The sequence below is a fragment of the Sarcophilus harrisii genome, chromosome 1 (genome assembly GCF_902635505.1).
Source record: "Sarcophilus harrisii chromosome 1, mSarHar1.11, whole genome shotgun sequence".
NCBI classification, from domain to species: Eukaryota; Metazoa; Chordata; class Mammalia; order Dasyuromorphia; family Dasyuridae; genus Sarcophilus; species Sarcophilus harrisii.
In genome coordinates, this window is record NC_045426.1 from 101,946,858 (window position 1) to 101,969,431 (window position 22,574).

The 22,574-nt window shown below is 35.9% G+C and overlaps 1 protein-coding gene across 1 annotated transcript in view; it reads left to right on the forward strand.

Annotated features, from left to right (window-relative positions):
* The window catches only part of SAXO1 (stabilizer of axonemal microtubules 1), a 115,664-nt gene extending 93,608 nt beyond the window's left edge, over positions 1 to 22,056 (forward strand). Inside the window, exons 3-4 of the mRNA XM_031961474.1 lie at positions 13,423 to 13,625; positions 19,710 to 22,056. Of these exons, the coding sequence (XP_031817334.1) occupies positions 13,423 to 13,625; positions 19,710 to 20,722 (1,216 nt within the window). The 3' untranslated portion in view covers positions 20,723 to 22,056. The remainder of the gene's footprint in view (positions 1 to 13,422; positions 13,626 to 19,709) is intronic.
* The last annotated feature ends 518 nt before the right edge of the window (positions 22,057 to 22,574 follow it).

Genomic DNA, 22,574 nt, shown 5'->3' on the forward strand with positions numbered 1-22,574 from the left:
TTCCTTCGGTCTCTTGGTTAGACCAGCTGGTTGCACTAAACCATTTGCAATCCTGGCTTCTAGTTCACCATGGCTTGAACTCCCAGGTTTGGTAGGGATTACCACTTCCACCCAAAACCTGAGAAAGATATGTTAAACAGAAGAGTCAAATATTTTCAGATCCATTTCTCTGAGCCATAGTAAAAGAAGGGGAAGAGTGGGGGGAAAGGAAGTCTATTCCCTCTTACTGGTTCAGTTCATGGTGTCCCTGCTTGTGATCTTCATCCTCTGAATGATGGAGGAAAGGAGCCCACAGGAAAGAGTGTGAGCCAGAAAAGTGCCAGAAAGAGATGTCTCAGTTTCACTAGTTTGAAAGATTCTAGCTATCCTATATATGTAAATACATATTATGTGTATATAGGATAGCCTCAAGGGAGGCTATCACCACCCACTTGATACAATGCAGAATACCTCTACTTTTTAGATCTGGGTATGTCCAGGCAAGCCCCCATAGGGATGCCTCTGGGGAAATTGGGCATTCTCCAGAAGCCCTACAAAATAGATATATGATTTTTTGGGAAAGGTAAAAGCTAATGGGGAGAGAGGGAGAAGTCAAGAAAGGCTTAGAAACAAGGTAACCCATGAGCTGAATTTTGAGCAGAGTCTAAGAGACAAGAGGTAAGGAGTAAATGATTCTAGGCATGGATGACAGCTAGTGCAAGAGCAAAGACAGAAAGTTGGAGTGCTTAAGAAAGTAATTTTATCTCAAAGAAAGAATATATAAAGTATATATATATATATATATGTAAAATATAAAAATATAATTTAAATTGAAAATATATATCTGGTTGGGGTCAGGTTGAGATGTATAATATAAACATAAGATTTATATTTTTGTCCTAGAGATAATAGGGGACAACTGGAGTTTATGAAGTAGGTGAATAACATGGTTTGACCTGAACTTCATTAATTCCCTTGAAATTCTTGATCTTTTATTCTTCCATATGAATTTTGTTATTATTTTTTCTATCTCTGTAAAATAATTTCTTGCAGTTTGATTGGCGTGGCACTGAATAAATAGATTAATTTAGGTAGAATTGTTATATTTATTATCACAGCATGTGATACCATTAGAATAGCACATGACTCTTATTGCTTATAAATCTTAAAAAGCTTACAATTTACAGCACATGCCACATGAGGGAAATGGTTGTTATTGTCAGTCATTTCTTAATATGAAATTATTTCTACCAACCCTTGAATATGCTTCCTTATAAGGATCTGCCTTTGGCTAGACTGACAACCTAAATTTATAGATATCACTTAAGCATTTGCATGCTTCTTTTTCATTAGTGAAATTCTGTCATGAGCAAATGATATTCTTTTAATTATTTAGATCTAACTTTATTTGTGTGGAAATTGTTTTGCAATTGTGTCATATAGTTTCTGGCTTTGTCTTGGCAGGTAGACTCCCAAATATTTTATATTATATATAGCTATTTTAAATGGAATTTCTCTTTGTATCTTTTGCTGCTGGACTTTGTTGGTAACATATAGAAATGCTTGTAATTTATGTGGATTTATTTTGTATCCTGCAACTTTGCTAAAGTTGTTAATCATTTCTAGTAGATTTTTAGTTGATTATATCGGATTCTTTAAATCCTATTTATCATAGGATAAATGAAAAATTCCTGTTCTGACTACAGTCTTCTTCTCCATTTGAAAGTTTGTCCCCATGACATCTCACAAGCTTCAATACCTGATATAGTGCTGTTTGTACTCCCTAGTATACGGACTCAGATAACTTAGCATGTGGACTTAGCTCACAGCCACTGAATAAACTTACTGACCATCCTAGGGAGGTGAGGAGGTGGGAGGATAATCATACTCCTATAGAACAAAAAACAGGTAATTGTTAAGGACCATGCCTAAGTGAAAGGTCAAGTCAATTCTCAGAGAGCCTCCCCAGCTGTGGATCATAACGCTTGAAGGAGTTACAAAGCAGCCTTCACAGATGTTCCTTGTGGATTGGGAATGAAATAAATTGGTGGTAGAGTGAAGAGGGGAGAAGTCAGACAATGCAACTGACTCTCAGTCTCCTTGTATCGTCATCATCCTCTCACATGGAGAGATACATTCTACAGATCTGAGTTAGACCTCCAGCAGCCACTGGCAGGAGGCTCCTGTATCACAACAGGACATAGGGTTAGAAATAACAAAGTATAACAGTATTGGAAAGTGGTGATGGTGTGAGAAAAGGAAAAAAAATGGTAAGAATAAAGAATAAGTTTAGAAAAAGTAAGGCCTAAGGAAAAATAAATTAATAATAATAATAATAATCAATTGTGACTGGATGAAAGATTTTCAGAATTCTTGATCTTGGCAACAGAATTCCTGTGTAGTTAAAATAATCAAAAGGTGTGAACATTCATGTGTGTAGCTGTGGAGAAGCAGGTTACAGGGAGTTTACAGTGTTTTCTCATTTGTAAAACTGAAGAAATTAAACTAGATGTTCTCTAAAGTAGCTTTCTAGCTTTGAATCCTACTATTCTATGTTTTTGTGACCGGAGAGTAAACTAAGGAAAGGTGGTAGAAGGATGATTTCTATCCCTTAGTGCTTTAGAGGAGGAGGCAAAAGTGGAGAGAGAAACAAAATAGTTCTTCCGTTCTTCCTGATCACAGGATCCTTCTGTGATCAGAAGGAAAAATAAGGGAAAGCAAGTGAAAGGAATCTCACCATGATTATTATTATATTCTTAGAAATCGTGGAATTTCACTTAAGCACTGTAAAGCATGAGATTATCAATAAATTCAGTTCAATTTAACTTAATACACATTCATTAAGTAACTATTATGTGCCAGGTATTATGCTCAGTGTAGGGAATGCAAATAAGAGAGACAGTCTTTGCCTTCAGAGAGCTTAATGGAACTTACATTCAAATGGAGGAAGACAATATACAAAAAGAAGCTGGACAGGGATAAGTGGTGATAGGCACCAAAAGGGTACTTGTGGGCATATGAAATTTAAGGCAAACAGAGCTGCTGGTAGACATTGTAATTACCTGACAGCCCTTTATAAAGAAATGCTTTGGGAAAAGTTTCATGTTCTACCCCACTACCTTCAGTTCTCTGATCAAAGAAGAAAAACAATTGAGGGTGAGTTGAGAAACTATTGAGTATCAAAATCTGAGTTTATCTGAGTCAATCCTGAATCATATTTCTAGGCCTTTACCTTCTATAGTAGAGCCCTAGTTTGTGGATCTTGAAAGCAACATGTGACTTGGGTAATTCAGTAATTACCTGAGAATATAGAGTTTATCTGTCACAAAAGAACTGGGATGTAGTTGGGTACATCCAACACGGTGGCCCTGAGACAGTGTTCTATGTCTTATTTGGTGAATGTTCACCATCACTTCTACAATGGTGAATGTATAAGAAAGAACTGTTACCAACTACCCAAAGATTGGCCTGGCTTAGATTTTGAGGTTGGTGCCCAGGGCAGCTTGGTAGCCTGCTTCCGGACAGTGGTATAACGCAATGGTTGATTGCTTTGCTTGATGGTAAACCCAAACATAAAAAACACCTGGCTTCTGGAAAGGTTATCATCACAGCATGGGATACCATTAGGATAGCATATGACTCTTACTGCTCATAAATCTTAAAAAGCTTAAAATTTACAGCACATGCCACATGAGGGAAATGGTTGTTATTTTCAGTCATATCTTAATATGAAATTATTTCTACAACCCCTGGATGCTCCCTTATAAAGGATCTGCCTTTAGCTAGATTGACTTAACCTAAATTTATAGGTATCACTTAAGAGAGTTATACTACATGCTTCTTTTTCATTAGTGAAATTCTGTCACATGAAGTGCTATTTATGAGCAGCAATTTTGGTGCAGTGGAAAAGGGCATGGACTGAGATTTCTAATCCCAATTTTTCACTCTAGTTTGCTATATGGTCTTGAACAATTAATTTCTCTTGAAAGTAAATAGCCTCTGAATTGCAACTCAATTGCAACTTTCTCCATCTATAATGTGATAGGGTTGAATTAGATGCTCTCTAATGTCTCTTTCAATTCTGATAGCCCATGATTGGATGGGACTAAGACACAAATATCCTTAGATATTACTCTGATCCACTTTTGTCATCTGTAGTTGGAATATGGCTCTTTTTCATCTCTATCCTTTTTTCCCCTTACTAGTATCATTCTTCTTTATAATTAACTATCTTCCATTTATAATTGAAATATGCATTTTGTTTATATTTACTTATGTCCTTGGTGTCCCCCCATTAGAACTGCATTTTGCTAGAAGGCATTATTTCACTTTTTTGCATTTGTATCTCCGGTATCTAATATAGTACCTGGAATATTTAAGACAATAAATATTGATTCGGCAATCAATTAATTTTTCCCATCTGTGGAATTCTAATTCCACAGATGGAAAAATTTAATTTCTTTGGAGAACTTATCCCATATTGGAAAAATGAGGTTCTGAATTTCTTTTCTATTGCAGTTCTAAAATGAGTTTAACAACAGGTGGAGTAAAGTTAGAAGGGAAAAATGATTTTGTCAGAAATATGACTAGAAGGTCTACTACCTTCGATCTTTTTTTAAATTAAAAAATTTTAAATCAATGAATAAGATTCCATTTTCTTACATTTTTGCTCTTTTTCCTTCCCCCCCCCCCCAATGAAGAAGAAAAAAAATAAAACTTATGCAGCAAATATACAGTCAAACAAAACAAATGCCTGCATTGGTAATATCCCCAAAATGTTTGTTTCATTCTGAACTCTGAGTCCATCATGTTTCCTTCATTAGGCAGGTAGCATGTTTTATCATAAGACCTCTGGAATTGTGGTCATTCATTGTGTCAATCAGAATTTGTAAGTCTCAAAATCGTTTGTCTTTATAATGTTGTTGTTGAATAAATTGTTCTCCTGTTTCTGCTTACTTTATACAAGTCTCACCAGGTTTCTATGAAACCATCATCCTTCATCATTTTTTAATATAACACAATAGTATTCCATTACAACCATGTACTATAATCTATTTAGGCATTCCCCAGTTGATGTGCATCCCCTTATTTTCCAAGGTCTTTGCTTACAAAAAGTGTTGCTAAAATCTTTTTATACACATGGGTTTTTTTCTTTTTTTTTGTTTGATATTTTGGGGTATGGACTTCTGTGGGATATTACCAATTCTCTTCTAGTAGGGTATTAGCAATTCTTAATTTTAAGGATGTAACCTCAAGAGGGAGTCCACTGGGCCATTATTTTATAAAGGATCGAAGTAAAATTGGATGAAGGTTGAAGTGGGAATAAAAGAGATCTAGTTAAAAAATTTAAATTGGCATTAGGGAAAAACATGAACATTATTTTCTAATTTCCAAATCCACCCTTCACTTGGAAAGGGAATATGGCAGTATTATAGGGAGACTATCCTGGAGAAAGAGTCCTTGGAAAAAGATGATAATAATAATTATGGCTATTTTTAAGACATAAAGGGAAATTGAACTTTAAAAAGAAGAATGACCATAATATTGTAATCTTAAAGTAATATTGATGAACTCTATTGCATCTGGTGTTGGAGGGATAGGTGTTAGGAAGAGATTGTGTAGGGTGAGAAGATGGGTTTAGAGAAGATTTGTAAACTCTCAATCTTTGCTTGGACTTTCTCCCTTTAGGATTTAGTTTCTATCTCCAATAGCTGCTGTCCTTGCTAGCATATTCTGTGGTCTTGTTAGCACAGTCAGGCTTATCAATTGTCCCCTGAATTTTATGGCCTTTGCTAGCATAGAAAGGCCCATCAATTGTTCAATGAGTTTTGTGAGGGTGATCAATAAATTCCCTGACTTCGGTTTGTCTTTGGTGATCTGCCTTGATCTCAGTAGTTGTAGTAGTCCTGGTTCTATTGTGGGTCAATTGTAATTCAAAGGCTACATGACTCCTCCTCCCTTACCCAGAAGGTATTAGCCTGGAGAGAATCTTTGTTTTTCTGGAGCAAGGAAAGAAGGCATCAGTGAGTGAAAGGTTGTGGTCGTTCTCTCTTCTACCTGATCCAGTCTGGCTCTCAGGACACTCTTGGACAGAGGAAGCAGTAGGGAAATTAATAAAGAACTATGAGGCTAAACAAAAAGATCGAGGGTAGGTGATAACTTCTTGTTTGGTCAATAGAAAAATAGCTAACATTTGTATTAGTGCTTACTATGTACAGGCCCTGTGCTGAACACTTTATAATTATGCTGTCATTTGAGCCTCACTACAACTCTGTGAAGTAGGTGTAAAGTATTCTTGTTTTATAGATAAGGAAACACAGGTTAAGTGACTTTAGACAAGTGGGTTCAAAAACACTATCTTTCTAAGTTATCTCTCCTCATACTTGATGAACTAAAGGGAGAAGTTCTGAGAGAATAGAAGTACATTAAGGAAATATATTTGAGACCTTTTATTCTGTTACACACAAAGAATCTTTTAGTAATCCTATCAGTGAGAGGGTGTGACCCAGAGAATTTAATTCTTCACTTATTGTGTTTATAAATATATGAGATTGTTTGTGCAGAGACTGTTGCAACCACTGGACCACAGGGAGAAAGAATGTTTTAATATGTTGTGTTATTTGTTCTTTCTCAAAGAGATCACATCCGGGAGATGATGCCATAATATGAAAGTATATTCGATTTGAGTGAGGGAGGGTGGTACAAAATCACCAGCCTCACTTTCTCCTCCAGACCCATCTGGATCCAGTGGAAAGATATAGATTGATTGATGGCCTTGAATGTAGTAGGAGACTTTGCTTTTTAAGCTAAGGTTTTTAACAGGTCTCAGTTTGACTTTATCAACACCCATTCAGTGATTAAGTTTGGGTAAGAAAGAAATAAAGCAAAGAATGGCTCTTTCCCTAAGTCTTTCCCCCCAAAAGAAATCAATCTAGGAGGGGAAGACTCTGATATTTGAACATGAGTTTTCTGACTCCAAGTCGTGCCTCCTCTGCTGCCTTTTTATATAAGAATGCTTAATTTTAGGGATCCAATCTTATGTATTCATAAGTAGTCAACTGGGTCAACAAAATCATTGATTTGAATGTACCCTCCTTAAATGATCTGCATCATTATATGGATCAAAACTCATTCCAAATATTCTCACATTCTTATTGGAGTCAAAATAATTTTTTTCCCCCAAGGTCTAATACCTTTTTTTTTTTCATATCCAAAATGTAATTTAAAATATTAAAATTTCACCATCTCCTAATGCTGGCAAATTTTAAATCTCCCTCCTTTCATCCCTTCAAGCCATAGTTAAAACTTAATGGTTTTAATGGCTGTAATTATAGAGAGTTTATTAATTTCATTTATTTGAGCATAACAAATGGATGCATTCTTTCCTCCCATAGTCACTAACATACATATGCTGAAAATTACTTAAAACACCAGGAGAGGAACATTATTACTGGGCCAGGAGAGGATTCTTGGGCAGCTAAACCAAGGTGGAGATGATACTTGTGTGGAAAAAAGATTTCTTGGCACTTTGAATGACCCTTACTCATCATATTCATTGTCTCTGAAGTTGACTTTAATCCTTTCTGCAGTATATTTCTTTTTTAAAACCTTTTTTTCCATCAATCCTTGTTAAATCATAGAAACATAAGATCATAGAATAACCCTTGAGGGCCATAGGTCTAGCCCTCCTCATTTAACAGGTGAGGGTACTGAGTTTGGCTGTGAGAGCTTCAGTGACTTACCTAGTAATTTTCTAAGTTATGACTTTACTCAGATCTTCCAGACTTTATATACCAGGATTCTATATACCACCTGATTAAATTGTTATAGCCTTCTTCCTTAGAAAATCCTTTTTTAATCTTTGCTTAATTTTTATCTTAGCTTTTGGATTTCTATGCTGGATAACTTTTGTAGCTATATAAGTATAATCTAATTTAAAATTTAATAATATCTGAGTTTTATTTAGCACTTGAGTAATACAAAGTGTTTTCCTCACATCATCTCCTTTGATCCTTTCCCAGATCCTATGAGAATCAGAAGTGCAAATACTATTGTCTCTATTTTACAGATGAGGAAATTGAGGGTAAGAGACCTTTGACTAGATAGTCAATGGCAGAGATAACTGTGAACCCAATATTTCTGACTCCCAGTCTAGTGATTTTTTGTTACATCATATCTTTGATTATTTTCTTCTTTGTTAGGTCATGAGTATTTTGAGGAGTGGCTAAAAATTGTATTTGAGAAATACAAGGTAGTTAGCACAGCTATTACCAAGTGGGCAGGAACCTTCTACAATGGAAAGAACAGCATTAGAATCAAAATGATGAGATATGGAGTCAGAGGCATTGAACCCCCCAATATATTGGGGCTTCAGAACTCCCCCTGTACAATCTATCAACTGTTGGGAAGAGAAGGTTTGGACCCTAAAAGTATACTGGGGTTTTGGTCTAGTGTTGTGAGGTGTCTCAGTTTGTAAAATTATACCTTCTTCAAATCAAAAGGCAAAGTTTTTATTATGCTGTTGACATGTACTAAGTTCCAAAAGGGAGTTTTAACTATTAGCAAAAGGAAAGACAGAAGCTAAGTTCCTTAAAGAAACCTGCCATTTATAAGGGGGAAGATGCCATTAGGCAATCTTAGTTCTAATCAGTTTGCTGCCACAAAGGGATTGAAGTTCCTAATGAACCCTTGAAACTGCCATAAGACAGACTGAATTCCTTAAAAAAAAAAAAAAAAAAAAAAGTTTAGTGGGGGATTACAGTATCAATAGATGTTTATAGGGGGAAAAAAATAACCTCAAGGGTTGACATCAGAACTTAGCCTTCTGATTGGATACCATAATTGTGGAGTTTGTTGATGCAAGGAATTTGACAAGGACAAAAGGCCTACTTAAGAATAAAAGGTCCTATAGAGCACCATCCCTGAAGTCAGGGGGACTTGAGTTCGAATGTGATCTGATACTTAACACTTCCTAGGTGTGTGACTCTGGGCAAGTCACTTAACCCTAATTGTCTCAGCAAAAAAAAAAAAAAAAAAAAAAAGATAAAGAAAAGAAAAAGAAAAAAAATAAAAGGTCCTCTTAAAGAGATAATTGGATCAGTGCTCCTTCCTGCTTACCACAGGGAGTACTTTGGACAGTAATTTTGACTCTCCTGTCAATGTCCACCTAGCTACCAAGGACTCCATCAAAAGGACCTAGGTAGTTCCAATTGATTTTGCTACTACTCACTACTTGTATTATTTTAAACAAGTTTGGGCCTCAGTTGGCTCATCTGTAAAATGAAGGGATTAGTTCAAATAATTTCTAAAATTCTCTTTAATTTTAAATCTATGTCCTTATGAACTAAAAGTCTCAGTGTCATCTAAGAAAATGGAAAATTTGATATAATGATAATGGGCATACACAGTTATGTTAACATATATTACAACTAATATCTTGGAAAGGAAAGAATTTGAATATTTGTGAATTATGCTTAAGCTATTACTGTTCAGAAATATCTTGTTTTTGTTGAAGAGAGGAAACATTTTTGCTTTGGTAAATTAAAATTTTCTATTTCACTGAGTATACTTGTACCTTGTACTTCTTGCTTTTCACTTCAGGTAACTAGATTTGGTTAAAAATTCCATTTACTAAGGACACCCAAGGACTCATTTGGACAAATACTTTTGGAAAGCATAATCCTCAGATTCCCTTGTTTCAATGATTAGCCTATTTTTTGTCTTCAGTTGTAATTAACTCTTTGCTGCTGTTGTTGTTTGTCCTTCCTTTTTGAAGAGGACTATGACATCAGAGAAGTGATGCCATGACATGCGAGTGAATTATTAAGTGAGGAAGGACTGTTCAAGGTCATCTCACTTTCTCCTTTAGAGCCAGATAGGTCCAGTGGTAAGATACAGATCAGGACAACTGGAGATGATCCTAGATGCAATAGGAGACTTTGGCCTTTTTAAGCTAAGTTCTTTAACAGTTTAAGGTCAGTTTAAGGCAAAGCTCAGGAATTACAGGTAGGTAAAAATTGAGGCAAAGAATGGTCTTTTTTACTTAGTCCCCAAAAAAATCCAATCTAGGAGGGAAAAACCCTCAAGATTTCTGGCCAAAACAGCAACAATTGCTCTTTACATTCACTTAGAGTCAGTCAGGCTCAAACAATGACCAATTGGGACTTGACCTGGGATCATTGATGGGCCAATGAATGAGAACCAGAGTTATTTGAATTTAAGACATGGTTTTTAAGAAAGAAATCCAGCTGGTAAACTCCAAGATATGGTGGGAGGTTTTAGCAATCCAGATTCTTTTTTTACATTTCTTTGAATAGAGTACCTCTAGGTAAGGGTATGATATTCTCTGAAGAAAGAAAAAAATAAAGAAAAGAAAGAGCTGTGTTGCTCATCTCATCAGTTCAATTGGGTCCCCACTAGGGCAGCTTTACTCAAAGAGGTTATTGTCCTTCCTTCTTGAAGAGGACATCAGGGAAGTCATAACATGACATGCAAGTGAGTTTGGATCTAAGTGAAGGTGACTGTGCACTACTTAATAGGCAATTTTATGAGAAACCATAAGTACTAAATACTTTTATATTGTCATGCTTTACTGTTTGACAGACAATTCTGGGTTAGAGTGAATACAATGACTGAATCCTTTGCTCTGTACTATAAAAGTTATCATGGCAGTTAAGTTGTACAGTAGATATAGTGCTGGTCCTGGAGTTAAAAAGACTCATGAGCTCTAATCCAGCCTCAGACATTAGTTGTGTGAACCTGAATAAATCATGTAGACCTGTTTACCTCAGTTTCCTTACTTGTAAAATGTAAAAAGAACTGGAAATCATTCCAGTATCTTTGCCAAGAAGCCCCAAAAGGACTCATGAAGAATCAGACATGACTGAACAAGAAAAATGCCTAGAAAACATTTAGCAGAAACCCCGAGTTCTCTGGGGAAACACACTAATTATATAATTTTATAGGAAGCTTTGTAAAGGAAAATAAATAAATAATAGAGGATTTTATAGTTGTCAGCATTCTTTACAATCAGTTGTTGGGTAATTCTGGATTAGAGTGAATGCGTCAAAAACTAACCCTTTTTAAAAAATACCGTAGAGTTGTTAAGTATTTGGGGCCACCCATAACTAGGAAACATATAACAGAAAACATCTCTGTGCTATCTGGAGAATCAACAATATAATGAAATTGTTTTTTCCCCCCTTCATTTCTTGCCTTTAGGATCTTCTGATGTTCCCCACTTTGAATGTGAAATGTAACAGAGCAGTTTCTCTGAATTAGTTGAATGATATGTTTATACAGGGATGTGTGGTCCAATACAGTCTTCAAACTGAACCCAATGGCTTCTTAAAACGGAGATTCCCTTTCCTCCTCAATTCTCCCTCTTCTAGCATTGACATTTTTGACAGACAACAGCTTTTCCTAAGTTAAGCTGAAATGCAGTTTTATTTATGTGTTCTCCAAACAGGCCTATATCATAGAAAATTTCACTACTTGGTATTTGCTTAGGTAATGGTTTGAAGGCCACATCATTGATATTTTCACTGCTGTATCTAATTACAGTGTTGAATGGATTCCAATGGAAGATACTTGTATACAAAGTAGTGCTGTGTGGGCCATTCTGCCCATTTGGGGACCCATTTCCCACCCTCAAAGATTTATACAGAAAACCATTTTCCAGATGCTACTAGTCACATAACTGCCCGTTTTACATTTTACTGACAATACAGAAGCCCCTGGCATCCAAACATATGGATTGGAGACATTTTTGATGGTCATTGTAAAAGATTTCAAATCTAGTCTGGGAATAGACAAAGGAGTTCAATGAAAATATCAAATGGCTCTCTCCCATATTTGCTCAGTCCCCAGAGAGATTAATTTTTCCCTCTGCCTCATCTTCCCTTTTTCTCACCCTCCAATATTTACAGCTTGGTTTTGGTTTATTGACAAGTGTGTGTATAAATCCAGGCAAGACAGATTACAGTGGTGCATGTTAACTTTGCTAGTCAAGCATGGTTTAGGGGAATGTTGTTCCAGATTTTGTCCAGGAAATACATTTTATTGGTGTTTGGTTCTAATGCTTTCCTGTCCGGAAACCTTCCCCTTTGGCTGAGCTGCTGTGGAATGTGCTGTCAAGGGGAATCTGCTTTCCCCTGGCCCAGTTGGATGTATGTACTCTTGTTGATATATGTTCTAAAATAAGGTAGAATTTGTATGTTTGTATGTCCATATGCACACATGTGGTTGTATTTTTTAAAGTATAAATTTAAGAGAAGGGAGGGTCTGATGGCCAACAGTTGAGAATGGGCCAAATTTATTTGGATGCTGGTGGATTAGATAGATATATTTATCCTATCAGATTACCAGGATAATTTCTGAGTGCTAACAATTTTATTTTATTCTTTTAAATTTTATGATGGTTTTTGGTTAAGGGGCAGGGGAATTGACATTTTTTCCTTTTCTCCTTTTACTATCTTTTAAAAAACAATAGGCTTTTATTTTTAAAAATACATGCAAAAGATAGTTTTCAACATTTACCTTTGCAAAACCTTAAGTTTCAAATTTTTCTTCTTCCTTGCCCTGATATATTTCCTAGACAGCAGGTAATCCAATATAAGTTAAACATGTGCAATTCTTCTAAACACATTTACACATTTATACAAGAAAAATCAGATCAAAAGGGGAAAGAAAAGAAAGAAAAAAAGCAAGTAAACAAAAACCACAACCAAAAAAGATGAAAATATTATGTTATGATCTACATCCAGTCCCCACAGTCCTCTCTCTGGAGGTAGATGGCTCTCTCCATCACAAGAATATTGGAATTAGTCTAAATCACCTCATTATTGAAAAGAACCAAGTCCATCACAGTTGATCATCACATAATCTTGTTTTCTTGGTTCTGCTCACTTTGCTTAGCATTATTTCATGTAAGTCTCTCGAGGCCTTTCTGAAATTATCTTGCTGATCATTTCTTATAAAACAATAATATTCCATTACATTCAGGGACCATAACTTATTCAGCCATAGCAGAACATGAGAGGATTCAAAATATAAAATGATAAATTTTTGTTTCAAGAAAGCCTATGTAATAAATACTACATATTGCGTTTGCTTCCTTGTGTTTTTTCTTTGTTCTCTGCTATTCATTTTTACTTTATTCTTCCCCCCACCCCTTTCTATCCCTTTAAGAAAACATCCTTATAGAACATTAGCCTGTTGAAAGAAGGAAATGTTAATTTATTTTTGTCTCCAATTTCTAGTATAGTACACATACTAAGCACTTAAAAATACATGTTCTAGTATAGTACACATACTAAGCACTTAAAAATACATGTTGATGAATTGAATCAAATAGCTATTTGTTGAATTTTACATAGTAGAAAACACTGATTAAGCTTTAGCTTTAAGCCAACCATTAAAATAATGTGTTGATTTTATTTATAGGAGAGATTATGGCCCTCATAGAGTATTCCCAGTAAAGGTAAAGCCACCTGACCAGTTCATTCCAAATGAAGAGAACATGGATTTGGTCACAACATATAAACAGGATTTCAGTGCCTATCCTTTCTGTCGAGTAGATCCTATCAAACCACGTGAAAACAGGCAGCAGTGTAAAGACAAGATGGATTCTCTGCCTACATATAAAGGTATGAACATACTCTCATTATTTTCTTTGCATTGGTAGAAGGGAGAAGATTTTCTTATACCAATAAAATACAGATCCTGACAAAAAAAAGATTGTCCTTAATTTACTTTATCTATAAAATAATATTTCAGGTTTAAAATTTTAGTTTAATTTTAGTTAACTTAATATGTACTTGATATAATGACTTCTGCTGATGAAACCTTTTTATCAAAATGTTTATGTTTGGAGCAAACAGGCGTACCATGAGAACAACATACTCTCAGTACCAAGTGCTCATGAATAGGGCATATTATCATTATTAAATACATCTTATAGCTGTGTTACCTTGACACGTATCTAAAGATGTGAATAATCATTATTGTGCTATGTAAGTAAATGGGCACAAATGATAAGCAGCTCAATAATGTCTGTAATTAGTAATTTAAAAAAAAAAAGACCAGATTAAGCCTAGTTGAGTTTGGGATGTGGGATAGACTCAAGTCCTGTTTTATAACACCTTGTGTGATTTTTCACACATCAACACTGGGACCAGAAATATTTCTTAGATTTAGAGGCAATGTTGTAGAATAAATAGAATACTGGACTTAAAATCAGGAACATCTGTATTTGAACTCTATCCAACCTTACATACTTACTAGCTTTGCGATTCTGAGAAACTATCTTTAATCTCCCTGGGATCAGTTTATCAAATCTGTAAAATGAAGAATTGAACTCAGTGACATCTAAAGTTTTTTCTATGTGTCTGCTTGTATGTCTCCAGTTCTCACTCAAAAGGAAAAACTCTTATGTTCTTCAACTTTTCAGTTCTTATCATTCAAAGAGGACTAAATTAAACAAAAAAAAAGGAAATCTGTATCTATCTGGAATCTCACCTCATGCCGTCTGTCTTACAGATAATTTAGTGTTTAACAAAGCTCAAACTCTAGCTTTGTTAGAGTTCAAGTATGTTCTAAAGACCTAGGTTCAAATTCTTCCTCTTTTTACTTCCTAGCTATGAGATTTTGGGCAAATCACTTTCTAATAGTCTTTGCACTTCAGTTTCCTCATCTATCAACCCAAAGGGTTAATTTTAGATGTTCTATCTATAAATCATGTGAAGCCATGATCTTCTCTATTTGTTTCTTGAGCCTCAGGACTGTTTTAGAGAATTTTTTACATGTAGTAGGTCAAAGCAGCTATTAAGTCCCTAAAAGCTTAGGTCCTTGTTTGTTAAGGAAAATCTATGAAATCTTATTTATTCATTTTATTAGTTTTTTTTTTTTTTTTTGTGTGTGTGTGTGCACCAAATGGCAGAACATCAAAATTCATTTTTTTGAGGCAGTCTGGGTTAAGTGACTTATCCAGGGTTCCATAGCTAAGTATCTGAGACTAGATTTGAACTCACGTCCTCCTGATACCAGGGCTGGGTGATTTATCCACTGTGCCATCTAGTTGTCCTCAAAAATCTTTTTTAAAATGCATATTAGCACTTTCCAAAAATACACAATATATCAAGATACTTTCAAAGCAGATATACAAATAACTGAGAGAGCCAAGCTCTGGTTCAGAGTATTTATGTGAATGTTGCTAGGAGATCCATAATTTGAAAACTTTGCAGGGGTGGGGGGCAGAGTGATAATTTAAAAATCATCTATAGTAGGATAACTTAGCCATATATTACTTTCTTTCTTTTTCTACCTCCTTCCCATTATGGATAGTTTTCTTTTTCATCCTTTCTTTTAGTTTTGTCTTAAGTTTAGTTGAACTTATTTGGGAAGAATATGAACCCATGGTGCTTCATAGGGGTTCAGATAAGAGAGGATAGATAAAATCAAAGTAGTTTCTAAAGCTCCTGAGCATACAAGGCTGTAGTTTAGGCACTGGGTAGCTGTTCAAATTGACATTATGGGTTTAGTTTTTTTTTTCCTTTATGTGAATGCTCACATGTGGTCAGAACTGGAACAGAAGCTTTGTTCAGGGACCATTCTTACCTTATCTTATTATTTTATCACTGAGTCAAGTGACTTTTTTTTCCTGTTACAGTTCATTTGCTGTATTAGTAATTTCCCTTGCAACTTCATTATTTTATGACACAATTTCTTCCTCTTTCCAAATGGAGAGAAAAAAGGCAGGGGAGGGAGAAAGACAAAGATCATTAAAAGCCTCATTTCTTATAGGCAATATATATGGAATTTCTGTCTACATATTCTCTCCCCTTACATTTACTCCATAGGAACCATATGTAAATCTTTCCCTTTATCGCTGTTAAGGTCAGCACCTTTACTGCAGCACAGGAACGCCAGTAAAATACAGGGGAACAGCATTTGGTTGTAATTTGTGGTATTTTCAAAACAACGTGCAATTGGAAGGATGTAGAATATAATTATTCAGTGCTCTGGGTTTGCACTGAGCTTTTGTTCAGTCATTTTTCGGTGGTTTCCAACTCTTCATGACCTTATTTTTAGGGGTTTTCCTAGCAAAGATAGTGGGCTGGTTTGCCATTTTCTTTTTCAGTTCATTTTATAGAAGAAGAAACTGAGAAATAAGGTTAAATGATTTGCGTAGGGTCACACAGCTAGTGTGTATTTGAGACTATATTGGAACTCAGATTTTGCTGGAGTCTAGTACTTCATTCGCTGTACCACCTAGCTGTTGTTTTTGCATTAAACTACTTTATTTTCAAAAAGTCTAGAGTGTGAAAAACAAAGTCCTTTCTCCGTACTCCACTCCTGCCTGCTCCTTTTGGAAGGAATGGTTTTTCTGAATATCTGTTCAGTGCCCTACTTTATTACACTCCTTTTGGTGAATTGTTTATACTGTGAAATTGTGTAGCCTTTCAGAATCTCAATGTTTTGCATGTGAAAAGATGGAGAGAAGAACAGTGCAAGTGATAGCTCACAGTTGAGGAACTTCACTTTTTTACACACCATCTATTACATGGGGAGGCCTGTAAAATTCCCAGTCTCCTTCCTGTTACATATAGGGAGCGTGTAGGGATCCACAAGCACAGCACCCCATTTGACTGTCATCTTAGTTGACTGTGTTGAAGTCTGCTTCTGGAACATGTGGTTTGGATTCCCAAGAAAGTCCCCTCTCAATTCACCCTAATGCTTTCAAGATGCTGATGTAACCATTAATTTCTCTGGGAAAAGGATTAGGCTTTCAATTAAAATGTAGCATATTTTGAATACATGGTAGTCTCTTTGGCCTAAAATAAACTTACAGGGTGTCAAGGGGGATTGTACACGTGCATCTGGATAAAACTGAAGTTTCCCATCCCATGCCTTTTCTCTCTTAAATAAAGCAGTAAACTCAGTAAATTCCCAATACAGTTACATACAGTGATGTCAGAACGTTGGAGTTTCAGGGAGTTCAGAGCAGTTATTACAAGTCTGATAATTTATGAGAAGTTAATCAGGAATTGTGACACCTTATACAGGCCTCTGGTTCTCTATAGCCCTGTACTCTTTCAGGAATCTTAGGGGACTGATCCACTATCTTCTCTGCTTCACATATCCTTATAGGCCATCTATGTCCAGCTCTTCCAAACAATTTTTCTCCTTTTGGGTCTTTTTTTATTGAAAAGTCTTTGTGAGGGTCTAGGGGAAAAAAAAAAAAAACCCACAACTTCCCTACGTAGCCATCTGATATATTTTGTGCATTAGGAAACTTCCGTAGTAGGATATCTTAAGATGTTACTTTGGGTAAATCATCAAACATTCCTTTGCCAGTTTCCTTATTGATACAATGGGATTACTTTGATAGTAATAAGATCCCTTCAGCTCTTACAACTATAATTCTATGATTCTTCAAATTTTGTACTTTTAGGAATCTTATAACCTTTTTGGCTTACAATTTTGTGGGAATCCCTTGAAACTTTATCTGTGAGTGAAGATCTGGGTGGGGTCAAGCACAGAATAATAGTGATAAAGTTAAATTGTTTAAATGCTCCTTGTCATTTTGCTTCTTAACTCCTATTTCTTGGTCACCTTGAGAACCTATGAAATGATTTGTTCTTGTTTATGCTTCTCAGAGGAGAAGTGCCTTGTTGGCTCAGTGCCTTGTCAATAGAGGGACCTTAGATAATCTCTTTTGGGTAACTGGATGTCAGTGACATTTTGCATATAAAGTTACACAGCTAAGGGCTCCAGGACAAACGCTAGATTTGGAGTCAGGAGAACTGAGTTCAAATTCTAACTCATTTATATATCAGCTTCATAGACTATATGAAAGCTTCTTAAATGTGTCGGAACCTCAGTATCTCCACTGTAGAATGGGAATGAAAATCTTTGTATTCTCTTACAATTATTATTGTGGGGGGGGAATATTAAACAAGATACATACTGTAAAATAGTATATAAATGTCAGCTGTTGCTGTTTTTTTTAATGATAGATATAGAAGACTTATGTCAGAGTCTCTTCCCTAGTGGCCACATGCCCAGTTCTCCCAGCCTTCTCTAGGAAGTCATTGCCATTTACTTGAAAGAGGTGGCAATAATTTTATTTTGGTCTGCACACTCTATGAAATAGAGATGTGATGGTCTCTTGCCATCCAACCAAAGAGCATTTACTTCTCATGACAATATATTTATTCAGTACTTTGCCCCTTTTAGACATTTGCCCTTTTAAAAAGGTAGCTTATAAGGATTTCAGGCTTAGACTGTAAGCATTTTGAGACAAGGGACTCTATAATTTTTAGGTGGTTTGGTATAGAAGAGCTTTAAGACTAGAATTGGGAAGACCTGAGTTCAGATGCCTCCACATTTTAGCTGTGTGACTGAGCAAGTCATTTAACCACAACTGTAAAATGAGGATCATAATGGTACCTCTATCACAGGGTTATTGTGAGGATCAGATGAGATGACATTTATAAAGCTCTTAGTGTAATGCCAAACATATAATAAGCACTTAATAAATGCTCATTCCCTCCCTGTCTTCCCTTTCCCTTCCCCATTTCTATGGTAAAGCACATGCATATAGGGGCATTAAATGAATTCTTGGGATATTGATGCTCTAAATGTAAAGTTCATATGTATAATTTATTTAAAATTTTAATTCACTTAAAATTTTACTTACTATATTGAAAAATAATTCTGTTCCTTATCTATAATTCACAAAATTCAATGATAATATTAGATAGAAGGTAATTAACACTGCAATTTATAGGCACATCAGTTCATTTACTCCTCACAAAATGAGCTATTTAAGGCCATGAGCATATATTGTTTTTATTCTCATTTTACAGATGTGGAAATCAAGGCCTTAGTTAGTTTTATAGATATGGAAACTGAAGCACTATTGTAATCATGTCCTTCACCTACTTAAAAGAACCTTCAGAGGTCCCCCAATTCATTTTGAATAAATCAAAATTCCTACTCCTAGAATTTAAGGTCTTCTATAATTTATCCAGCCTTATCTTATAGGTTCAACTAATATCCCACATCCTTTCTCCCCTGGAAAGCCTTCTTTTCCCCCATATCTTCCCCTGTCTCAAAATTAGTTTTCCCTCAAGTTTCTCATTTTGTCCAGAACTATTCTTTATCTGGAACAGTGCCTTAATATAATAGGCTGTTAATAAATACTAGATAAGTTTAACTGAATTGTCAAACTCACCTTTGTGTCATAATTATTTGGCACTTGTTATTCCCAGCATCCTTTAGATGATAATATGATCTTTAAGAACAAGTTCTGGGGGATAGCTCTGCTAAATATAATGACTTGTGCATAGGACATACTAATAAAATAGTTTGCTAAAGGCCACTCTACATCTGTTCTTCATTCCAGTTCACCAAGACCTTTTTCAAGATTGTTAATATTATTGAGTGGTTATTATTAATTATTGTCCTCATCCTCATCATTATTTTCTAGATATGAAGGCTGTATATAGTATAGGAAAAAGAAAGCTTTTCTTTTTGGAAATGTCATGTAGTTGAAACACTTAAGTCCCTAATGCAACTAGGTGATAAGTAACCCTTGTATCTTATGAAATGAAAATATATTTAGGAATAGATTACTAATTTTCAGTCATATGTATGTGTTATACATACACACACACATACTCTGTATGTCAGGAGGTATGACCTATGTTAATTTGCTTTCATTTCAGTTGATTATTTGCCCTGGAATCAACCAAAACGTGATTTGATAAAACCAGAACAATCCTATCGCCCAACAACAACGAAGTTTGATTATAGAACTACTCACCAGGATGATTTCCCCATCAAGGGCTTAGTGAATACAATAAGTTGCAAACCCTATTATCAGCAGAAAATATATGCCCTACCCCTAGAAGACTTGACCAACTACAAGATGAATTATGTACCACATCCTCTAGAGAAACGAATTCCAATGGAGTCGGCCAAGTACAAGCCCTCGGATGTCCCCTTTGATGGTCTCACAACTCATAAGGAGGCCTTTAGGGGATTGCTTGGGGAGCCTGCCAAGTCCCTGAAACCCCATCCCAAGGTTTCCAGTTGTGAAAGCCCTTTTGCCACCACAACTGAGTTTCGGGACAAGTACCAAACATGGCCAATACCCCAAATGTTCTCTCGGGCCCCCATGGCTTACAACCCTCCAGATGAGAAGATGGACTTTATGACAACAGTGCAGGCTCACTACACTTATCATAAAGGGGGCCCTGCCCAATCCTGCCGTCCAGTGATACAGTCTAAGAAACCAGGGCTTTTTGAAGGTTCCACCACCAACAGAGATGACTTCAGGCAGTGGCCCACTACCAAGCAAGAGCCCATCAAACCCCTTGCTCAGCTAAACTTGCCTAGAGAGCCTATGGACTGCCTCACTACTACCAAGGCCTACTTTGTGCCTCATCCACCCATTTTCACAAGGAGCTGTAAACCTTATATTCCTCCTTCCCGGTGTCCGGCCCCTCTGATAGGTGAAACAACTTACAACATCAGCTATACTCCGAAGGAACAAGTGAAGTGCCTTGCTTCATATCCTGAGCCACCAGGCTACACTTTTGATGAAGTGGATGCATTTGGCCACAGGATATATCGCCCTATGGTCCCGTTGGACCCACTTGGTTCAAGGAAGAACAGTTACCTTCCTGCAAATAGACCAGATGGTCCCAACCAAAGGGAGCTAGCAGTGACAGCCTGATTCTTTTTCCTTTTTGAAAATTTTCTCACAAAATTTCTAAAATTCACAGTACTTATTACATAGTCTGTTGAGATTTATTCCTTGAAAAACTTTGACCTTCTCGATCATTCCCAGGGGTTAATTCCTGCTGGAAATTATGAATAAATGAGAATCCGTTTATTTTAGGGAAATGACAGTTAATCACAGATGATTAACGAATTTCCTCTCTTGACTCTTTCCTCCACCAAGTCAACACTTCCCAAATCCCCATGCTTCTTTATATTTCTTAAAGATGGACTAGGTTCTCTCAGAAGCTAATTTCTTACATTTGAATCTGTGATGGTGATTCAGTTATTGTATTAATAACGAAATTAGACTTGAATCCTGATAAGGTTGATGAATAAAACATATTTTGGGGAATTGGCTTTTTAAAATGATGTATCTTTTCACACACATATATTGTACAATAGTAAAATATGGAGGGAAATCAGTACTCTTTGAAACTTAGAAACTTGTGACTTGGCCTATGAAGGTCTTGGCTTGAGTTTTAAATGAGTTCTTGTAGCCAGACATATTGGTAGAAGACAGGTCTGAAAGCCAGTCTTCCCACATCCTGGGACATTGTTTTTTTTCCATTAGATTACAGTTTTACTGCCTTTTTCCTTGCATGGGTCATAGGATCATAGATTTAGAGCTGGGGGGACATCATTTGGAAACATGATAGGCTCTGTCCAATAGTAGGAAAGCTACCACCTGACTCTGATATTCCCACTTTGAAAAGTGGAGGAGAGCTATGTGATGTACAACATGCAGTGGTCTGTCTTGAAGGAGTAGGAATGACACCTTTAACTTTCTATTTGGGTTCAGAGATTACATAAAGCTAATTATTCAACTGTTTTGGCCAAAAAAAAAAAAAAATCTCGGGAAAGTTATTCAAGAAATGAGAGACAATATAGAATAATAGGGTATTCTAATTTGAGACGAGTTCAAATCCTTGCTCTAATATTAAGTAACAATGGGTCCAGGGGCAGATCAATTTACCTCTGCCAGAGTCAATTCCTTTCCCCATAAAATAGGGATAACAATACTTGTACTACCTATCTCAAAGGGTAGAACAACTAAGTTGTTCTAAGACCAGAGTGCTATAAAAACATGAGTTTTCATCATTTTTAGGTTATTCAAATGAAAAGTCTGGGAATGGAATGAAAGAGAATAGATCATTACCTGAAGTAATTTTCTAATTAGCTTTTTTTAAATGAGAAGAGGAAAATACTTGAGGAAAGAAACCAATAGGGTTCATTGATCAATCCCTTAAGTTTTCATCATTTTTAGATTACACAAATGAATAGTCTGGGGATAGAATGAAAGACAATATCTCATCATCTAGAGTAATTTTTAATTAGCTTTTTTAATGGGAAGAGGAATGTACTTGAGGGAAAAAATAGTTTTCATTGATCAATCCTTTTTAAGGTGCATAGAGTTTCCTGAGTTTGGGTCTGTTTTTCCATTTCATTGATAACTTATGAGAGTCATCTTATCTTTGAAGTGGCTGCAGTGGCAATGTCAACTAGAAGAAGCTACTTCAAAGTCCCATAGTGTCATCTTTTCCTGTTACCTTCCATGTAGTTGGTGAGTATCTCTTTATAGTTTCCAAAGTATAACAGTTCTTTTCATTTTAAAAATACTGGCTCTGGGTCATTTTAATTTAGCTTTAGTTACTCTCACCTTAGATGCTTCCATCCACAGAGATAAACACACACACGCAAACACACACAAGTACTATCTCTGCACAAAACATGAGACAGAATATTTGAGAGTCAGAATGAGGATCCACATATATTTAGAGGTTGTGACAAATCTAGTAAGGTAAAGT